Source organism: Danio rerio, chromosome 1 (assembly GCF_052040795.2).
Source record: "Danio rerio strain M-AB ecotype USA chromosome 1, GRCz13ab, whole genome shotgun sequence".
In the NCBI taxonomy this organism is placed as follows: domain Eukaryota; kingdom Metazoa; phylum Chordata; class Actinopteri; order Cypriniformes; family Danionidae; genus Danio; species Danio rerio.
In genome coordinates this window covers 51,965,878-51,985,748 of record NC_141021.1, presented here as the reverse complement: position 1 = coordinate 51,985,748, position 19,871 = coordinate 51,965,878, and the positions used below count along the sequence as shown (strand labels likewise).

The window sequence follows — 19,871 nt, the reverse complement described above, 5'->3', positions numbered from 1 at the left end:
TTTCGTATTTAACATGAAATCCTCTCATCATATAGCCGTATACAGTTATTTACAGCCATATACAGTTATATACAGAATTATTAAACCCCCTTTGAATTTTTTTTTTCTCAAAAATATTTATCAAATGATGTTTAACAGAGTTGAAATTTTCACAGTATGTCTGATAATATTAAAAAGTCTTTTTTGTTTTAATTTTAGTTTGTTCGGCCAGAATAAAAAACCTTTTAAGGTCAATATTATTAGCCCCTTTAAGCTATATATTTTTTTCAATAGTCTACAGAACAAACCATCGGTACACAATAACTTGCCTAATTACCTTAACCTGCCTAGTTAACCCAGTTAAGCCTTTAAATGTCACTTTAAGCTGTACAAAAGTGTCTTGAAAAATATCTTGTCAAATATTATTTTCTGTCATCATGGCAAATAACAATGAAATCAGTGATTAGAAATGAGTTATTAAAACTATTATGTTTAGAAATGTGTTGAAAAGAATCTTCTCTCTGTTAAACAGAAATTGGGGAAAAGTTAACAAGTGGGCTAATAATCCTGATTTCAATTGTATGCCTATTACATATCCATAATACACTATGATATAGCCTGGTTTGGATCGTATTACTTTCTCACTACAATCGATTAGCTCCAGAATATGTTTTAATTGAGGCGAGACCACCTCATTCAGGCAATCTCGGACTGTTTTTTTTTTTTTTTTGGCGTGTATCCGAGTGCGATTGCTGGACTCACATATGCTAAATGAACTGCGCTAATTGTGGAAACATGCCCGGTTCAAGAAAAAAAGACTAGGTGTGAAAGCAACTCAATGCTTTGTTTATACTTCTGCATCAGGTGATCGGCGTGACCCATGGTGCATACCTTGTACGTTGTCGTGCATTTATACTTCTGCGCGCTGTTTGTGTTGCTCTGCAATAACACTTCCGAAATGCTAGCTGACAGTGAGGTCTTTATGTTCCTCTGTGTTGAGTTTCTGGTGTTTTGTTTTTTCTGAACGCTACCTTAATGTAGAAGTAGCTCAAACTTGCTCATTTTGAGGTGGGAACTGGCAGACGTGCAACAACTTTAATCATAATGTAAAAACAAAACAAAAACTTTCCATCTGGAGCTCCTTCATGGGACTCGACACTTGTAAACACTCACTCCAGCGGGTTCACACGGCTCTCGGTCCCACCCACACTCCTCAGCGCCACAAAGCCAACCAATCACAGTGCTTGCATTATGCGTCAGCAACGGCCACAGCAAGGGCCATGCGTCCATGCGCAGACTGCGCCGGAGCATACATGTGCGCTTGACGCAGAAGTATAAATCAGCCTTTAGTTGCAGCTCAAATTTAAGTCAGTTATTTGCCAAAGCAATGTTTACATGTTAAATGTTTATAATCTAACATTTATATTTAGTTTATTTCAGCATATTCTTGTTTTAACGTGATCAAAAACTATTTAGAATAGTCAAAATTAGCCTTGGGAACACACTACACTACACTACACTACACTACACTACACTACACTACACTACACTTCACTTCACTACACTACACTACACTACACTACACTACACTACACTACACTACACTTCACTTCACTACACTACACTACACTACACTACACTACACTACACTACACTTCACTACACTACACTACACTACACTACACTACACTACACTACACTAAACTACACTACACTTCACTACACTACACTACACTACACTAAACTACACTACACTACACTACACTACACTACACTACACTACACTACACTACACTTCACTACACTACACTTCACTACACTACACTACACTACACTAAACTACACTACACTACACTACACTACACTTCACTACACTACACTACACTACACTACACTACACTACACTACACTAAACTACACTACACTTCACTACACTACACTACACTACACTAAACTACACTACACTACACTACACTACACTACACTAAACTACACTACACTTCACTACACTACACTACACTACACTAAAAATGCTGGCTTCCACACTACTGATTTGTGTTGAGACAACATGACTGAATTCAGCTAACGTAGTTTTTACAAATGTAAGTGGATAGAACATAAAACAAGTTGTCTTAAAAAACTCAAGAATTGTGTTGTTTCAACTCATTTTAAATAAGTATGTCATTTTTTTGAGAGTAGAAGAAACAGTTTTAAGACAACGTATGCCAAACTAAGAATGAAATCTTTCTCCTGATCGCTTAGATAGCCAGCAAATAATCTGGTTAACATGAAAATGAACTCATGCACTCCACAGATAAGTCATCAAGATTGCTGAGAGCAACAAACAGAGACCCGGAGAGCACATGGTTGTTAGTGGAGCAGCAGCTGTTGTCTCTAGAGCTGGTGTTGGGGGTTGGTCGCTTGAGTCTCTTCTGCTTTTTTCCCCCTTTTTTTCTGTTGAAAAGCCACCAATTATAGTCTATGCTAGAACGTAAACATGCCAGTGTTTTAGTAGGTCAGACTGCAACATGATCTGATCACGCTGCATATATATATATTTATACACACTCATATAAACACACTGCACTCTGACCCATTTTTTTTCTCTCTCACTTCGTCTTGTTGTGTCTAACACCTTCAGCTTGTGTTTTGTGCATGCATGTGGCTTTACTTCCTCTAAAATCTTGCATGCAGAAGAAGAGGAAGCCATCCTGTGACTGCAGTCGCGATTGGAGGAGGGGATTCGCTCAGGAAGGGAGGGAGAGAGGGAGGGAGGGATTGGAGGAGAGAGTTGCGAGGCAAACCAGGATCACATGAGCACAGATCTGTTTACAAACTGAAACAGTGCGGCCAGGAAAGACGCAGGAGCCTTTTGCTGGAGAATAGATCACTGGCCGGCCTCATTATCACAACATCTTTTGACCTCAGATGGTGGCGCTTTGGCCTCAGATTGTTGATGAGTTAAGGGAACGATTGGGTTTTTTTTGTTGTCGATGGAAGGATTGAGAAAGCAGATGGTTTTAGGTGGAGAAAGAAAATACTCCCCCACACACACTCGATGGTGGTGAAAATATGATTCTCATCTGAAAGGGCCTGATAAAGAAGACAGATCGAGGGCCACGTCAAGGAAATAAGTCTGGAATAGCATATGAGGGACGACAAAGACAATAGATGGAGTGGAATTTTGTTGGACGGATGGATGTTTAGGACATCATCGAAGAATTCGTGAACTTTTTGTGTGTATGACAGCACAAAAACATCAAGTGCCACGTACGGAGTCGTTGTCAATGACGAGACGAATATCAAGGGCACATTATGCTGCCTTTGTCTTTGTAACAAAGCACCTTGTGCATATTCACATCGGCGGAGCCAAAGAGTGATTGAAATCTTTTGTTCTTCGATGCTGACATCATAAAAGTAGGATGAATGGAGGAATAATTGAACTATAATCAAGCCAAGCGCACCCTGTCATTTGAAGAGCTGCCTTTTAGAACCGTCTGACCTACGGGAAGAGCGCTGAGGCAAGAAAGTCGAGCTGGAATCAGGCTTTTAGGTTGAGTTTTCCAGCCCCCGCATTGCCTGTTCCAGACAAGCAGTGAGTTTGCAGCAGCAGTGCTTGGAGTCAGATTACATGCAACCATTCCAATGGTGTAACGGTGAGTGGCCTTTGAGAAAGAAGTCAAAGCTGAACTTGAGTTTGTTGGGTTTTTTCAGAATTAGTCACTGAAGTGGTGTTGCTGCTCGGGATGTTGAAACCAGTTTGAAGAAGTCAAAGGGAACTATGAGGTCAAAATGAGCTTGTCAAGATTGAGGAATTATTTGTGCTAAGCATGCTGTTGGGCTTTGCTCTACTGAAAACCGATATGTCTACAGATTTATTTTTAGATGAAAACATGGATGGCAAGTCAGTCTTTCAGTGACAGTAATGCTTACAGATATGGATTGCATTAGCATTGCAATCGAAATCGCTTAGATTTTGATTATCTTTGTGTCATACTTCCTGTTAACTTGTTACATTAACTAGATAAACTACTGTCAATGAGATAGTGGCCACACACACATATATGCGTGTGTGTGTGTGTATATTTATCTAAACTATATTAATATATTAACTATTATATATAACTATATTTATATAAACTATTTCATTTCATAGAGTTAAACTAGTTTATTTGGAGCCAGAATCGCGATGACATATAAAATATATATAGAATATATTTAAAAGTGATGTTGGAGCTAGTGAGACTTTAATGTTTTGGAATTAAATGTTTTTTGTTAGCAAGGTTACATTTATTTAATCAAAAGTACAGTAAGAAAAAAGCATGAACTGTTGTTAAAACGTAATATTTTTCTTTTTAAATACATTTTAAAATGAATTCCTTTGACGGTTGGTCACATTTTCTACTTCAGGTTCACATGATCCTTCATGATAAATCATTATAAAAACCTGAATTGTTGGGACTCGAGCAAACATTAACTTCAATGTTCAAAACAGTTATGCTGCTTAACATTTTTCTTCAAACAGTGATACATTTATTCCAGGATTCTCTGATGAATATAAAGATTACAAGTCTTTAAACCTTTTCCCAGTTTAAAAAAAAAATTCTACAATAATAATTAAAGCAGCACGGTGGCGCAGTGGGTAGCACAATCGCCTCACAGCAAGAAGGTCACTGGTTCGAGCCTCGGCTGGGTTAGTTAGCGTTTCTTTGTGGAGTTTGCATGTTTTCCCTGTGATTGTGTGAGTTTCCTCCGCGTGCTTCGGTTTCCCCCACAAGTCCAAAAACATGTGGTATAGGTGAATTGGGTAGGCTAAAAAGTTGGCAGTGTATGTGTTTGAATGTAAGAGTGTATGGGTATTTTCCAGTGATGAGTTGCAGCTGGTTGGGTATCCGCTGCGTAAAACATATGCTGGATAAGTTGGCGCTTGATTCTGCTGTGGCGACCCCAGATTAATAAAGGGACTAAGCCGAAAAGAAAATGAATGAATAATAATAATAATAACACAAAAACAATTGCCTGTGTTTATGGCAGACATTAAATCTCTCTTTACTTTGTTGCTAAAAGGGATACAGCGGCAGCCTGAAGTTAACGAGAATTATTTATATAATTTAAATGACAATTAAATTTATTTTATTATCGTCAACTCCCACACCAACCCTAAATCCAACCATCAGAGTAATGGAAAACAACTATATTTATACCAAGAATTATTCATAATATTTGTTAAATTGTATTTTACTAACATCTACCCCCACAACAAGCATCAGAGTAATGTAAAAAACAATATTTATACCAAGTATTATTTATAATATTTATTAAATTGTATTTTACTAACGCCTACCCCTCACCCCAACCCTAAACCTTGCCCTCACAGTAATATAAAAATATGAATTATCATTGTACAGCATCACAAAAATATTGATGTGAGTATTCGGAGCTGTATCTCATTCAGACTTTACCCTTTACCGTCCCCATCAGAATGTCCCTGTGGAAGCCCCTCTATACAAGCACCTTAGATGAACCACTTTGCACATTCAGACTTGGGGGGTGAGGGTCCTAATCTTTAACTCTTACACTGCCTGACTGGGGGAACGGAGATGAACTTCACATGGTGTGGAAACAGTAAATTGTGAATGCTGTCCTCTTATAACGCACATATGGCTTCTCGCAAAGGCCAGATGGTGGTTCGTTGGAGGCAATCCCACAGTTGTTCATATTTGTTTAATATGTCGCTAATTTCCCAGAATTCCCTAGAAAGTGGGAGTACTAGAGAACTGTTCTTCCTGCTTATGTGTGTGATTTAAGTGGCTAATTTAACTGTGTGTGTGTCCTGGTATTTACAACATTGTGGGGACCAATTGTCCCCTCAAGCATCCACCTTTGTTCCACGCCTCTTAGTGCTTTGCGTGAATTTTGTTAACTTCCATTAAACTATGTAAATTGTAAATAATAAAAGTCAATGTAATGACTTTGAGCAGAGCATGAATAACCCCAAAAACTTGAAACGGGTCTTTCTGCAGTAATATTACAAACATGTACAATATTACTTTGGGTTATACAAACATAATATAATCTAAAAAGTAATAAAAACTGTGAACTCAAAAGAGTTTTGTACAAAGATATGCTTGTGATACTAATGACCTATTAAAATACTGTGCATGATAACATTATTTCCCAGCGATGGGTTGCAGCTGGAAGGGCATCCGCTGCGTAAAACTTGTGCTGGATAAGTTGGCGGTTCATTCTGCTGTGGCGAAACCAGATTATTAAAGGGACTAAGCCGAAAAGAAAATGAATAACATTATATTTATGATTGATAAAAAATAAAGCTCAAAGCCAATCATGCCTCTCTGTTTTCACTATGTATATTGACTAATTGTATTATAGATTTATTATTTGGAGGAATTGGTTTCAGTTTCATTGAATGGAAGTTCCCCAAACCGAAAGTGCAACCCATCATTTAAAATACAGTAAACATGTAGAAAAAGGTGGATGGAATACCACTAACTTTTGATTTTTGATCTTGTGGGGTCTTGTTTTGGTGTCGATGAGAAAAAAAGCTCATAAATCTTACAGAATTAAGTTTTTTGTACATGTAAAAAAGCACACAGTGTTTTATGAAAGTTGAGATTGTGTTAAAAATTATGTTAAAAATGATTATGTCAATGAGAAGTTGGTCTTAATCATTAATTGCGTTTGCAATAATATTCAAAACATAAAAAGCAAGTCATTTAATCCGCAAAGCCTGTGACTACACTAGTCATGTGATTCAGAGGAAGCATCAGGTCACGGATATCCCTATTGTCAGACCTCACTGAGACACTCCATTTATTTAAATATCAGAGAGCTCCTATGAAAATGCAGGGTAGTAAAACCTCTTACCTTTTATTGCAGTGGACCTCAACCACTGGCCCTGTACCAGTTTGCGTATCAATTGGTACCGTGCTGCACAAGAAAGCATTAACTATTTCTGTTTTAATTATTATCTGAGTCTGAACAATCTTTTATTTTGAAAAATGACCTTATTCTCTTGGTTACATCTCAGTCACTTGAGCACCAAAAAGCAGCAGAATGAGTAAGAAACAGATGTCTTTGGAAATTTTCTTTGCTAAGGGGAATAAGCCCAGTGAACTGCCAAGGAATGGATCCACAACACATTTGTCAACAAATCAGGTGAATCCAGCATGTCAGTACATAAAGATCAACTGTTGGATACCGCAAATGACGGCTGCCTTTTAGGGGCCGTTCGCATATTGCTTTTCTAGTGTCCGCGCAAGTTTGTTGTTTGCGATGGAGTTTCCGCAGTAATATGATCGTGCCTTCCAGACAAACCCACCAGAGTTACGTGACAAGAACTGAGCGATCAGCTTCATTTTTTGTAGGGATTTGGGTTACCTAATTATCTCAGACAAACACCAAGCACCCAAACACTGCAGTGCTTTTTTAATTTTCTCTATAAATAAAACTTGTATCAGAGTGACAGCAATGTTTTGTCAGCTTGTCATCCAGGATGGTTGATGGTCGCTTAGCAACCTACGAACCTACGAACCTACCTGCACCACGTTTGCGCTTATCATCAGCGTTTTACAAGACGTTTTTCCGTATTCAAACCCAAGCTATTGGCGTCAAGCAGAAGAGTATGCAAAACACTCCTGACGTTAGATGGCGCTCCACAGCTTTAAGCTTCTGACTCCCGCTAGTAACACAACAAGCATGGATGGTTCAAGTAGCAGCTCCAGCTCTAGCGATTGAGAAATGATTATTGTTCACAGAGCAATAAGCAGCTCCATGTTCATATCACCTCTGGGCGTCTTCTTCAATGTGCGCTTGCATTGACAGTTTTGCGCTTGAGCGCCTCCAAGTGCTGTTTACTGTTACATCAGCAGCTCCGTGCTTGTGAACAAAAATGCCGATCTGATTGGTGGAGAAGGTTTTAACGTGGTGCGGAAAATCAAAACAACGAGCATGAGGCGTTTTTTTTTAAATTACGTTTTTGCGGCTGGCGTTTTGCGCATTGGTGTGCACGATCATATTGACGCCCGTTATATAGTCACGAGGCGTTAAACGTCAACGGAAAACGCGAGCAAAAAAACGTCTCGGTGTGCACGGGCCTTTAAATTGCACAAGTTAACTGCAAATTTTAGCAGCCATGAGTGAAACTTCGATGAAACCACAATTTTCCCCAGTTACACACACAAATTATTTAAAAATTAATTATTGCAGATGTAGTGACGTGCTGCCAATCATATTAAACATCAGCATAAGAAAGCATTGCACAAAACTGTCAACTGTTAGCTTAAAAACTAGTTAGGAGACTAAATAAGTAAACTGCTAAGAATTGTTGACTATAATTATGTGTAGTAAATAAACTGTGTATATTTTTGTGTATATAAATATATGTATGAATATATTGTATAAAACATTTGTTTGTATAAATATAAACAATATAAATTATATACACATATATGTACAGTATGTGTGTATTTATAGACATAAATATACACAGTATATTGGTTAAAAGTACTGCTGTAAGAACTCTGCTCAGCCCTAATGGGAAGTCCCCATGTAACATGAAAACTTATTGTGCGTTTGTGTTTGTAGGCTGCCTCTGTGGTCTAGGGCTGCAGCATTCAGACTGTGATATGACGGAGGAAGACATCTACCGTCTGCCGCTCAATGTCTACGTCATTGTACTGGGCATAGGCATGTTCATCTTCATGCTCAGTGTAATCTTCTGCTGCTATCTGTTCAGGCAAGAACCCCAACGCATTCACCACACCCGCTGTTACACAAATCACATCTGCTCCTGTAAAGACATGTAACAACACACTGAAACACATGCCTCATACCTCATGTACTTTTTTGATGTAATACAATAGCTTCTTTATTGTTATTAGCGTAACAATGACAAATTATATTGACAAATATGTTTAAATGAGCAGTTTAGATTGATTATGATTATTGACTAAATTAATAAGCGATTTAGATTATATTTAGATTTATTTATTGTATAAAAATGTGTGTATATCAGTGCATAAGAAATGTTTTGTGGAATATATACAGTGCTCAGCATATATAAGTACACCCTTCACAAATCTCTCTTTTAAATTTATATTTTTAATAGGAAGCTTTACAATATTATATTTGTGCATATACATTAGATTAGTCAGTACTGAAGCCAAATCTGGAGCTTATCTAACAAAATAACGTACAATACACTAGTAAAGCCAGGTTTATGTTTTATAAAAATATTAAATATTAATTTAAAAATAAGGAAAAATCTAGAGAAGCAAAAAATAAATAAATACATTTGCAGGCTGTCATTTTTTTTAGCAATGTTTTGCTTGAGTTTAATTGTATTATCTTTCATTTTACGAATACATTTGGTGACTGAAATATTATTTAAATTAATATATCTGTTTAATAAATCTGTTTTTTTAATGCACCAAAATATACTGCCTATATTCACTGAGAAATGCATAATAATATTCATTTTCATAATGGGCTGTACTAAATTATGCTGAGCACTGTATATAAAACAAACGTTTAAATCCAAATGACAGTTTTAACTATTTTAGATTTAATTAGATAAATAAATGAATAAATATGCATTAAAATTATATTTTAAACCACAGACTTTTTGTGCTTGGGTATGTGTATGTATTATGTGAAAGCATTTTTTTGTATTAACAATGAAAATCTGACAATCTGACAATGAAATAAATATAGATTTAATAATTATTTTACTTGATACATGATTAATTAGAAATGACACAGTGTAAACGAATTTAGATCAATTGAATTATTTAAATTGTTACGAATTTAGATCAATTGAATTATTTAAATTGTTAGAATTTCAAGTAAAGCTGAAAGTTCTTAAAAATGTAATAAAAATTGTTGAAAATATGAATAAAAATTGTGGAAAAAGTACAAAAAAAAATATATATATATATATATATATATATATATATATATATATATATATATATATATATATATATACGTTCTTGGAATTATTACATTTTTACATTCAATTATATTTAATTTTTTTTCTAATTTATTTTTCTAAACAATTTTTAATTTTTTAAATAAATATCTACTATATTGTTCTGTAACAAAATATTGCATCATTTTATGTCAGTTTTATATAAATCAGTTTGCTTAAAATACAAATATTTTCCTGATTACTTATAATTATCAGTTTTGTGAGGTGAGGTTTTTGACAATATAAATTATTTGCATATACACTGCCATCAACAGTTTGGGGTCAGTTTTTTTCCTTTTTATTAAAGAAAATTATTTTGTTAATCAACATTTATTAAATGTAAAAATGGTTAAATATTTATTAAAATTAATATTATGCAGTTGTATTATTATATTGCATATTTATATTATATTATTATTATTATTATGTTGTATTACTTATTGTATGTAGTTTCAAATAAAATTATTACCCCAGTCATTATCGCTTTTATTATCATTAATAATAATAATAATTAATATTACGAATTAATATCTGAAGAATCATGAAGACGGAAGACTGGGGTAATGAAGCTGAACATTCATCATTAAAATCACTGGAATAAATTATTAAATTAAATTATAAACTACTTTTGAAGTTATTTTATAGTGCATGTTCTCCCCGTGTTGGCGTGGGTTTCCTCCGGTTTTCCCCAAAAGTCCAAAAACATGTGGTATAGGTGAATTGGGTAGACTAAAATGGATGTTTCCCAGTGATGGGTTGCAGCTGGAAGGACATCCGCTGCGTAAAACATATGCTGGATAAGTTAGCGGTTCATTCCGCTGTGCCGACCCCAGATTAATAAAGGGACTAAGCAGAAAATAAAATGAATGAATGAATTTTATAGTGCAATGACATTTTAGTTTTACAATGTGTACTGTATTTTTGTTGCAGCCTTGGTGAGATGGAGAAGCTTATTTTAACACATTTAAAAATCCTACTGACCCCAAACTATATTGCATATGAAGTATTTTTATACATATTAGGTTTAAATAAGATCATATTCCTGCCTCTGTCATGCATTAATATGACAGTATAAATCCTGACTGCAACTTGCTGTATAAATAACGAAGACGTATTTGTTAGCATATGAAAGAGTTTGGCAGAGGAAATGCTGCAGCAGATTGATTTACACAATCACAACATCTCTCTTTCACATCAGCCACAGCAGCTTTCGCAGCTCAACTCAGGAAGTGTCTCAGTTTTTCCTCTCGTCTTTACAGGTTGAAACAGCAAGGCACAAGGGAGCAGTACAGCTACAATGAGGTGGGTTTAAAACAATGGAGCCAGACTGAAAAATAGCACAGAATGTTTGCCAGAGCCTTAATCCAAATCCAGTCTGAAAGATTGCCTTCGTTATATAATTTACTCATATAAACCATGCAATCAAGAAACAGGATGTATATCATTTCCCCAAAATAGGTTGCAAGGAGTGTCTGAAACTTGAACATAAAACTGCTGGGAAGGTGCTGAGATGTTTCACTTGTTATGTTAGCTCTTTAGAGATGACAGCACAGGAGATACCGTAATAATTAACAAAACATATACGGTAACAGACAGAAAGAGACCTGCTTTAAAAAAAGTATAGTGTTTTTAATAGAAACTACTAGAGCTGCACAATTCTGGCTAAAATGAGAATCGCGAATTTTTTGCTTAAAATAAAGATCACGATTTTCTCACGATTCTGTAGATGTAAAACAAAGGTATGTTAAAAACAAACATATGGCACAACATCAATAATAATAATATGTGTAGGTCTACGGGTTTCTATAAATAATTATATTCTATATCAATCTATTCTTATAATAATTCTGATGTTGAATTATTATGTTTGAGATATATACTTGCAATCTGTCATATTAGACAATTTAATTCACTGGTAAAATCAGACATTTGCCATTATCAGATTATATTCAACAATATAAAGGCTAGAGTAGATATACTGACATTGTAAACATTTATTTTTATGCACAACTGTGGGTTCGCTATGAAAGAAAAAACATCAAATGTTTGTCGTAATCATAACTCTAAAATGCGATATGATCATTTAAATGAAGTGCACACTTTCAGTGTGTGAATTCAATGAACTGATGAGCTTCACAGCCAATCACAGTCATTTCTGTTGAGCACATGAACACAATGGCAAATCAGCACTGTTTAAGAATGTGCTCAACAGCTCTCAAATGTTAGTGGGAAATGGTTTTTAAAATTTCAGTATCGATTTGTACCGAATTCAAGTATCGTGACAACCCTAGTTTAAACTTAAAAATGTTTATAAGAGTCATTTTTTTTACTTTTTGAGGTTAAAAGATGTTGGAGGAAAGATCAAGGTCCCATAATGCAATTCAAAAGCATGAATAATTAGGAAAAAAACACAAAAACATGAATTACAAAATACGTAAAACTGCTTATTGACAGACATGTTTAACAGTGTATACATGTTTTTTGTTAAATATATATAACTTTTTTGGTGTAAAAAATGTTGTTTATATGAGCTTAACATATAATAAGAACTGTAAATAAAATGCTTTTTGGAAGATATAAAACATTATTTGCGTTGAGGAATTTTGTTATAATGAGCAGACTTTTCTAATCTTTTTATCAATACTAATTCGACCACTGGTGAGAAATGTGTGTGTGGCTATGTGTTCGCTTGGCAAATGTGTTTTTTTTTAATTAAATAAAATAATAATAATAATATAGTTTAATATAATTTGATGCCATTTCTTTTAAAAGGAACGTTTCACCCAAAATGAAAAATTCTGTTTTAATTTACTCTTCACTTCACACCTATTTAAGTTTCTTCTGTTGAACACAAAGGATTGGAAAAGAGGTTGCTGGAACCCACTGATTTCCATAGTAGGAAAAAAAAAACACTATGGAAGTCAATGGACATAGCTAACAGCATTTGTTGAATTACCTTCTTTTATGTTCAACAGAAGAAAGAAACTCAAACAGGGTGAGTAAATGAAGATGAAGGCTGAGTAAACTATCTCTTTAAATTATAACACACTTGTGCTTCAAGCGATGTAATAATAAAAAAACACATTGTCAATTTCTTTTTTCAAAGGTGGTGTTGAAAGGTGCAGGAAAGAAGCTGAGCCTGTTGGGAGTAAGTCATTTCTCTATAAACACAAATACACCTGATGCATAAACACACTTACCATGACGTAAGAAAGATCAAACTAAAATGTCACCGTAATAATAAATACAGAAATTAACAGTAATTTTAATACTGCATAAACAGTTAAAAAACTACTTTAAAAAAATTATTAGTAAACTTAAAACATTTTGTCAATGAAAAGAAGGGGATTATTTTAACTGTGGGCTTAGATATTAATATTGATTAATATTATTAATATTAATAAGCGTAATTTTAATGAGTCCTGCAGATCACTTCGATCAGAGGCTCTCTTAACCCTCGTTTTCTCACTGCTCTTATGTTTATTTTGTTTTTGAGTGAAATGAGTGCATAATGTTTAAATACTCATCTACATGCAGCTTACAGAATTGTAAAAGATGTTTTTAGCCCATGGTTGAATCTGTTTAAATGTGTGTAAATATATATATTTATTCAGTTTTCATATTGGTTTCAGTGATATCATTAACTAATATGCAAATGTTCATAAAGTCATATAAAGTCCGTCTTCCAGCAGATATTTTTATAAGAGATTTATAAGAGTGCTTTGTTTATTAAACAAGTGGATCTAAATGTATTTGCATTACAAACCTTAAGTTAAAAAGTTTTTTTTTTTTCATGTTTTAAGTTTTTAGTTACTATGTTCATAAAATCATCACACATAAATCTGCAGAATTTTCTTTTTTTCAAAATTCCAGCCTGTGCAGATCACTGGTAAACATGCAGATCGCTGGAGAACTACAAATCTGCCAGCAAAAGAACTACATATTCAGTCATGCACCACTCACACACCTGGCTTAGATCCCCTTGATTGCAAACAGACACAGCTGAAGCTGTTCAGGACTAATTACACAGACTACATATACACCTCACAAACACACACACACACACGTTGCTGAGTCTTGTTGAACTGTATGTGAACATTACGATGCGTTTCTTTGTTTTGCCTTTGCGTGTTAGACCTTAGCTTTGTTTTGTTTGCTAATTCATGCTAGAATCATGCTAGTAACATGCTAGAATCATGCTAGTAACATGCTAATTCATGCTAGAATCATGTTAGTAACATGCTAATTCATGCTAGAATTATGCTTGTAACATGCTAATTCATGCTAGTAACATGCTAATTCATGCTAAAATCATGCTAATTCATGCTAGAATCATGCTAATAACATGCTAATTCAAGCTAGAATCATACTAACATGCTGTTTACACTTTAAAACCACTTCAAACTTTCAGACTCGGCTTTTCAAGCCACCATAAAGTTTGTCCTCAAACTTTAATGATCTAGCTCCTTTCTGCTGCCTGCCTTTTTGACCATCTGCCTACCTATCAACCATGACTCTTTTAAATTTGCATTACTCACCAACTAAAACATCAAAGGATGTGACTGTTGATTACATCACTATGCAATACTTTGGCAACATTTCCTATGAATTAACACATCTATTTATGAACACGGGGTGAGAATCAAAGACGCAAGTTCTTCATTTCAGATCTCCTACATAGTGGTTTAAAGTTCTTCACAAAGCACAGCTCAATTAGCTTATGATAATAATGTGTTCATTACAATTGCAAAAGGAAACTCTACATTATGCAAATAGACCTATGCAGGATTTTCGAGCCCTCTCAAACAAACTGGTCAACTGCATTTTGGAAATCCATCAGATTTTTGTAGAACTTTGTTCCACTATGCATTTCCTCTTCTTCGTCTTTTAAAATTGGTATTTAAAAAGCCCATATTTAGTTGTATATCTGCTTGCTAAGTGTGACGTCATGCGAAGCAGCTTCCGGGTCCAAGTCCTATATCAAACTGTATGGGGAAATTCATCAAATAGTAATAATAAACGTTTACAAAGTGATGTAATACTTTAAAAAATCACGATCACAATATATATATATATATATATATATATATATATATATATATATATATATATATATATATCCATACCTAATTTACGATGGCCAGAAAGTAATTAATATTTTATAAATTGTTAAAAAAATCTATTTTAATTTAATTTGTGATGCAGCAAGTCCAGAGACTGATGTGTACGCTATGATTTCATATACAATTCACCTTATTGTGTGATAGGACTAAAAAGTGACCATAAATGAATATTTTCTCAATTCAAACTAGTAGCGGCTTGTACCCGGAAACAGTATTCCATACGTCACGACTTAACAAGCGGATAATACAGAATAAGAAAAATGACAGACTTAGTTTTCATATTTTCCCACTAACCCCTGACATTAAGATAAAATTAAATTATTAATAAAAAAACAAACCTAATCACTATGCATTTCTATAGGAAAGAGTGTGAAACACAAGGGAAATGTTGGCGAAGAACATGCCTGTGTTAAGAAGTGTACTGATGAAGTGTTCATATAAGGTGTGTTATTGAAATCGAGACTAAACTGGTTTTGTGTTGTGTTTTACAGCAGCCCTGTGCCGTGTGTCTAGAGGAGTTCAAGACGAGAGATGAGCTGGGCGTCTGCCCGTGTTCACACACCTTCCATAAGAAGTGAGTGTCTCTAGATTAAGTGTTTGCTAAATGGGTGATGCCACATTTACTCACGCAAAAGCCTGAAGAATTACACTGAAAATGTATTAGTCACTTGAGAAACTGGAAGACAGTCAACAGTTTATTAAAAGGATGGCACTAAATTATTTTTGATTAATACGTTTTAATTTGTAAACCTCTATTTACATAGATTTTATTACACAACATATATATCATATGCATAACATATAAAATAAATGCAGCCTATATACATGAGCATTTTTATCTTGTTTTTGTACAATTGCTGAAATAACACCGTAAACAAATTTCATTTCAAGTTTAATTCGAGCACTTTCAAGAACCTGTTTGTTTTTAAGTACTTTCCAGGCCTTGAATCCATATGTCTGACATTCAAGTACCAGGGTTTCTGCAGGCTTCCCCAAGTTAAATTTAAGACTTCAAGACATTTGTAAGACCAACATGAATGAAATTTCTGACTCATTAAGAGCTAAAGACCAAGGAATATATATATATATATATATATATATATATATATATATATATATATATATATATATATATACACACACATATATATATATACACATTTAATAATACTATAATACATTAATAATTATTAATTAAATATGATTAATAATAATAAAATAATAATATTTTAAATATTTCTAAAAACAAGATCTACTATATCCATACACTTTTTCCCAACATAAATTTTCTTTAAAATAAAAAATGAACAAATGTTTTAACATTTTTAATAACTATAAAAAACTAAATATATGCACAACAATCTGTCCAAGTCAATGTCATCAGCAGTAAATAAATGGAGCATTTTTAAACAAATGTTATTGTAGGAAAAAAATAAATTAACCCTTTATGGTAAACAGAGTTAAAAGTTACCTTTTTAAATAATAACTTGAAAGTTTCATTGAGTTTGATTGTTGGTGATAGTTTGGGTTTTGGCCAGATTGGAAAGCAATAGGGAAATTAAGACCTGTTAAAAAAAGTTTTAAGACCTACAACACAATATTTCAATAAATGTAAGACTTTTTAAGGCCTAAAATTTAGATTTTGAGATTTAAGACTTTTTAAGACCCTGCAGAAACTCTGAGTAGTTACAAGTGTGGAAACCCTGAAAATAAAACAAATGTCTCGTCGTGTCTTTGTAACCCCCGCAGGTGCCTGCTGAAGTGGCTGGAGATCCGCAGCGTCTGCCCTATGTGCAATAAACCCATCATGCGTCTACAAAACCCCGACGCACCGCGAGGAGCAGAGGGGCTTCAGGACCCCGAGGAGGTGTGAACCCACAAACTGTACGGCCCAACAAGGCCACATTAAAAACGCCCTCTAGTTCTGCAATCGCTGGAACAAATCACAAGACCTGCCAAGGCTCCCCGTAGCCACCAATAATATGCACCTCCAACAAAACGGCGGACCCGGAGAACGCCAGAAAAACCAGGACGCCAGCGCTCAGCCTCCACTAGTGAATCAGTACCATATCGCCAGTACCCAAATATACCAGTAATCTCCTATATATCGTGCCACACACTATACTTTAATAGTAGTTTCGTGCTGAGGTTTTAAAACGACACACACACACACACACACACCGTGCATGCTGGGTAACGGACGTCAAAAACGTGAGGTAAACGTCTCAGGAGATCCAACCAGGCAACAAAAGAAAACATTTCGGTAATTAAACACCTGTGCTGTCCATGAACGGCCTTGTATATGTGATAATAGGGTGTAGGTGTAACTTTAGTGCACTATCTGTTCGACTGGTACTACAGGTCTTCATTAGGGGTAGTTCATAAAAGAAAAAAACTTAAATGTGCTATTAATTTACTCACCCTCGGGTCATGAGAGTTGTGTTTTGTTCTCCAGAAGAATGTTTTTAGTTGAAACCGCGGTCTGAGGTCATTCATGAAATGAAGTCAACGGCAACCATCACTATGATGAGAGATGAAAAAAGGTAAACCAAAGCAGGTTAATACCTGCGGCTTCTGCCCTGATGATACGAAGCGAAATCCACGGGCTGTGCAAGAAAATGAACATTACTAACAACAACATTAATCCACCTCGTGTAAATGGAGATCCTATTTGATTCGTCGTACTGGTTCTGTTGGACTGATTCAGTTCGTCATCTATGGAGCTAATAACATGCCAAAACAATCTGAATTTGGATTGTGTTCATTTGAGTAATTGACAATTGTAGTTTAATAAATCTGAATGTGTACATGCCATTAAAATTTTTTTGAGTTTCTTAAATTGAATTTTATAATTTAAACGTCATAACTTGGAATATTGAACATCTGAAATTTAAGACAACTGAATTTTTCAAGGCTGATTTTTTAGACGCATTTTCAAACTTCAGACTTTGTGTTCTGAATTCACAGATATCCAGTTTGTAAAAATACAGTTTCAAATTTACAAGATGAAGAAATTAAGAACATCAAATTCAATATTCTAAAATTCTAAACCAGAAATTCAGATTCAGCAGAGAGTAGGGCTGTTTCTAAATTCCAAGAATGCAAAGAACAGACTTGCGTTCTTGTGAAGATCAGTCTTGCCAGGTCACCTCGGAAGAACGAGCTCTGGAGACCACAAGAACAGCGAACGCATCCTCTGAGAAATGAGATGGTGTGTTCTTCCTGATGGTCACATGACCTTCACACGTTTTTAATGGAAAATATTTATACATTACAGCATTCAATCAACAATTTATTATTTTTCCCCTTTTCAAAATATCTACTCTGCATAAAGACTTTACAGATATGTTGCACAATGTAAATAAAACAGATTTTAATACAAATTTCAGAAAATTAAAACCCTTAATGTGTTCATTCCTTTAATAAAATTTTCATGGTGATGTTTACTTTCACCGTTTCATTTAGGGAAATTCCTAAGATAAATAAGTTATATCTCTGAACTTTATTAATCTATATAAAAAGCTGCGCTTCCCACCTTCAGTGGCAATGACTACTGGGACTTCTCGAGCGAGTTAAGAGCTCAAGTCTGCATCGGTGCGTCCTCGATATCGAGAACACATCCGGAAAGTTTTACGCTTCCTCCATTCTTGCAGTTTTGAGTGTTGAAACTGAACTTTGGCAGCTGATGATGACATTACATGAAGACGCAAGACCGCTTAAGAATGCATATTGAGAAACAGCCTAGGTCAGGGGTGATCAACAGGGGAGAGTCAAACTAAGCATTTTGGCCAATCACTGAGCTGTGCGAGTTTTTAAATTAAGAAAATCTGAACAATTTTTAACAGCATATAAATATTCAGATTTATTAAATACAATTGTCAATAATCCAAAATAACACAATTCAAATTCAGATTGTTTTGGCATATAATTAGCTCCATAGTTATCGGGCTGTGACAAAACGAGCAAGATTTCATATGATTAAATCCCCTAATAAAAATATAAAATTAGTATTTTATACTTATAATAACAATAGTTTTAAATGCACAAAGCATATAAAGTGACTAAGCTATTCCTCATCTTACAATAAAAGTCAAATTCTGTTTAAGCATGCGCAGATTGAATCAGCGTTGTTTCCTCAGTTCAGACATGGTTGAAGTAACTGAAGTGCTGAATACGTTTGCGATAAACGGCATCAAAAGATCCCACACATCAGTATTGCGGCTCTTTTCAAAAAGGAATGACTGTCGAGCGCATTCAGATGTGAAATCTGATCAAGTAACTTGTAGACCAGTGCTTATTTATTCGTAGTTCAGGCTGATTTAATGAAGTGCTTCATCCAGCTCTCTAAAAAGAATCGGTTCAAAAGAACGAATCGTTCGCAAACTGAACTGTGTGGTAATAGTAATGCTTAGTTTCCTGCAAAGACTGATCACTTGTATCATTTGGAGCCTGGGTATTAATTTAGTTTATACGACTCTCAAAGTGATAATTTAGTCACTTTTTATGAGCCACTAAGTTAGTATTTTTTAAATATAACATTCTTCTGGAAAGAAAATGGTCACCATCTTGATTGGCTTGATGGTTAATAAATGAACAGCACAGTTTTTGGGGGTGAACTTTCCCTTTGATGAAGATCCTGCGTAGTTCTTACAGAAATATTCAATATATAACCAGCAGTTCTTATCCAATATTGTGTTCATTGCTTGAATTGTTCCTTTTACTTATTTTGTATTGTTTGTTTTTAAATAAAATGTCATGTTTTCGTGGTTATCCCTCTTTTT

The 19,871-nt window shown here is 34.6% G+C and overlaps 2 protein-coding genes across 3 annotated transcripts in view; one reads left to right on the top strand and one right to left on the bottom strand.

The window, feature by feature from the left end:
• The window catches only part of LOC794408 (inositol 1,4,5-trisphosphate receptor-interacting protein), a 29,441-nt gene extending 11,605 nt beyond the window's left edge, over window positions 1-17,836 (bottom strand). Inside the window, exons 1-2 of the mRNA XM_087237672.1 lie at window positions 17,740-17,836; window positions 17,512-17,611 (exon numbers count right to left, since the gene is read on the bottom strand). Coding sequence (XP_087093798.1) covers window positions 17,512-17,522 — 11 coding nt within the window. The 5' untranslated portion in view covers window positions 17,523-17,611; window positions 17,740-17,836. The remainder of the gene's footprint in view (window positions 1-17,511; window positions 17,612-17,739) is intronic.
• zgc:175214 lies at window positions 2,801-19,860 on the top strand. 2 transcript variants are annotated; one of them, XR_015475776.1, is made up of 7 exons: window positions 2,801-3,635; window positions 8,584-8,734; window positions 11,227-11,269; window positions 13,074-13,115; window positions 15,582-15,664; window positions 16,840-17,796; window positions 19,002-19,860. XR_015475776.1 is itself a non-coding variant. In NM_001114727.2 (6 exons), the coding sequence occupies exons 1-6, from the start codon at window positions 3,611-3,613 to the stop codon at window positions 16,961-16,963; spliced, it is 468 nt and encodes a 155-aa protein (NP_001108199.1). In that variant the 5' UTR covers window positions 2,837-3,610; the 3' UTR covers window positions 16,964-19,858. The 2 variants fall into 2 exon arrangements, 1 of the variants encoding a protein (NP_001108199.1); NM_001114727.2 differs by having other exon boundaries at window positions 2,837-3,635; window positions 16,840-19,858.
• Window positions 19,861-19,871: the final 11 nt, after the last annotated feature.

What these genes read in the sequence shown, in the direction of transcription:
- zgc:175214 (NM_001114727.2), top strand. Translation starts at nt 3,611, where the DNA reads ATGCAACCATTCCAATGGTGTAACG. An exon ending in ACCATTCCAATGGTGTAACG is followed by an intron (nt 3,636 to 8,583) that starts GTGAGTGGCCTT and finishes TTGTGTTTGTAG; the next exon opens with GCTGCCTCTGTGGTCTAGGG. An exon ending in AGCAGTACAGCTACAATGAG is followed by an intron (nt 11,270 to 13,073) that starts GTGGGTTTAAAA and finishes CTTTTTTCAAAG; the next exon opens with GTGGTGTTGAAAGGTGCAGG.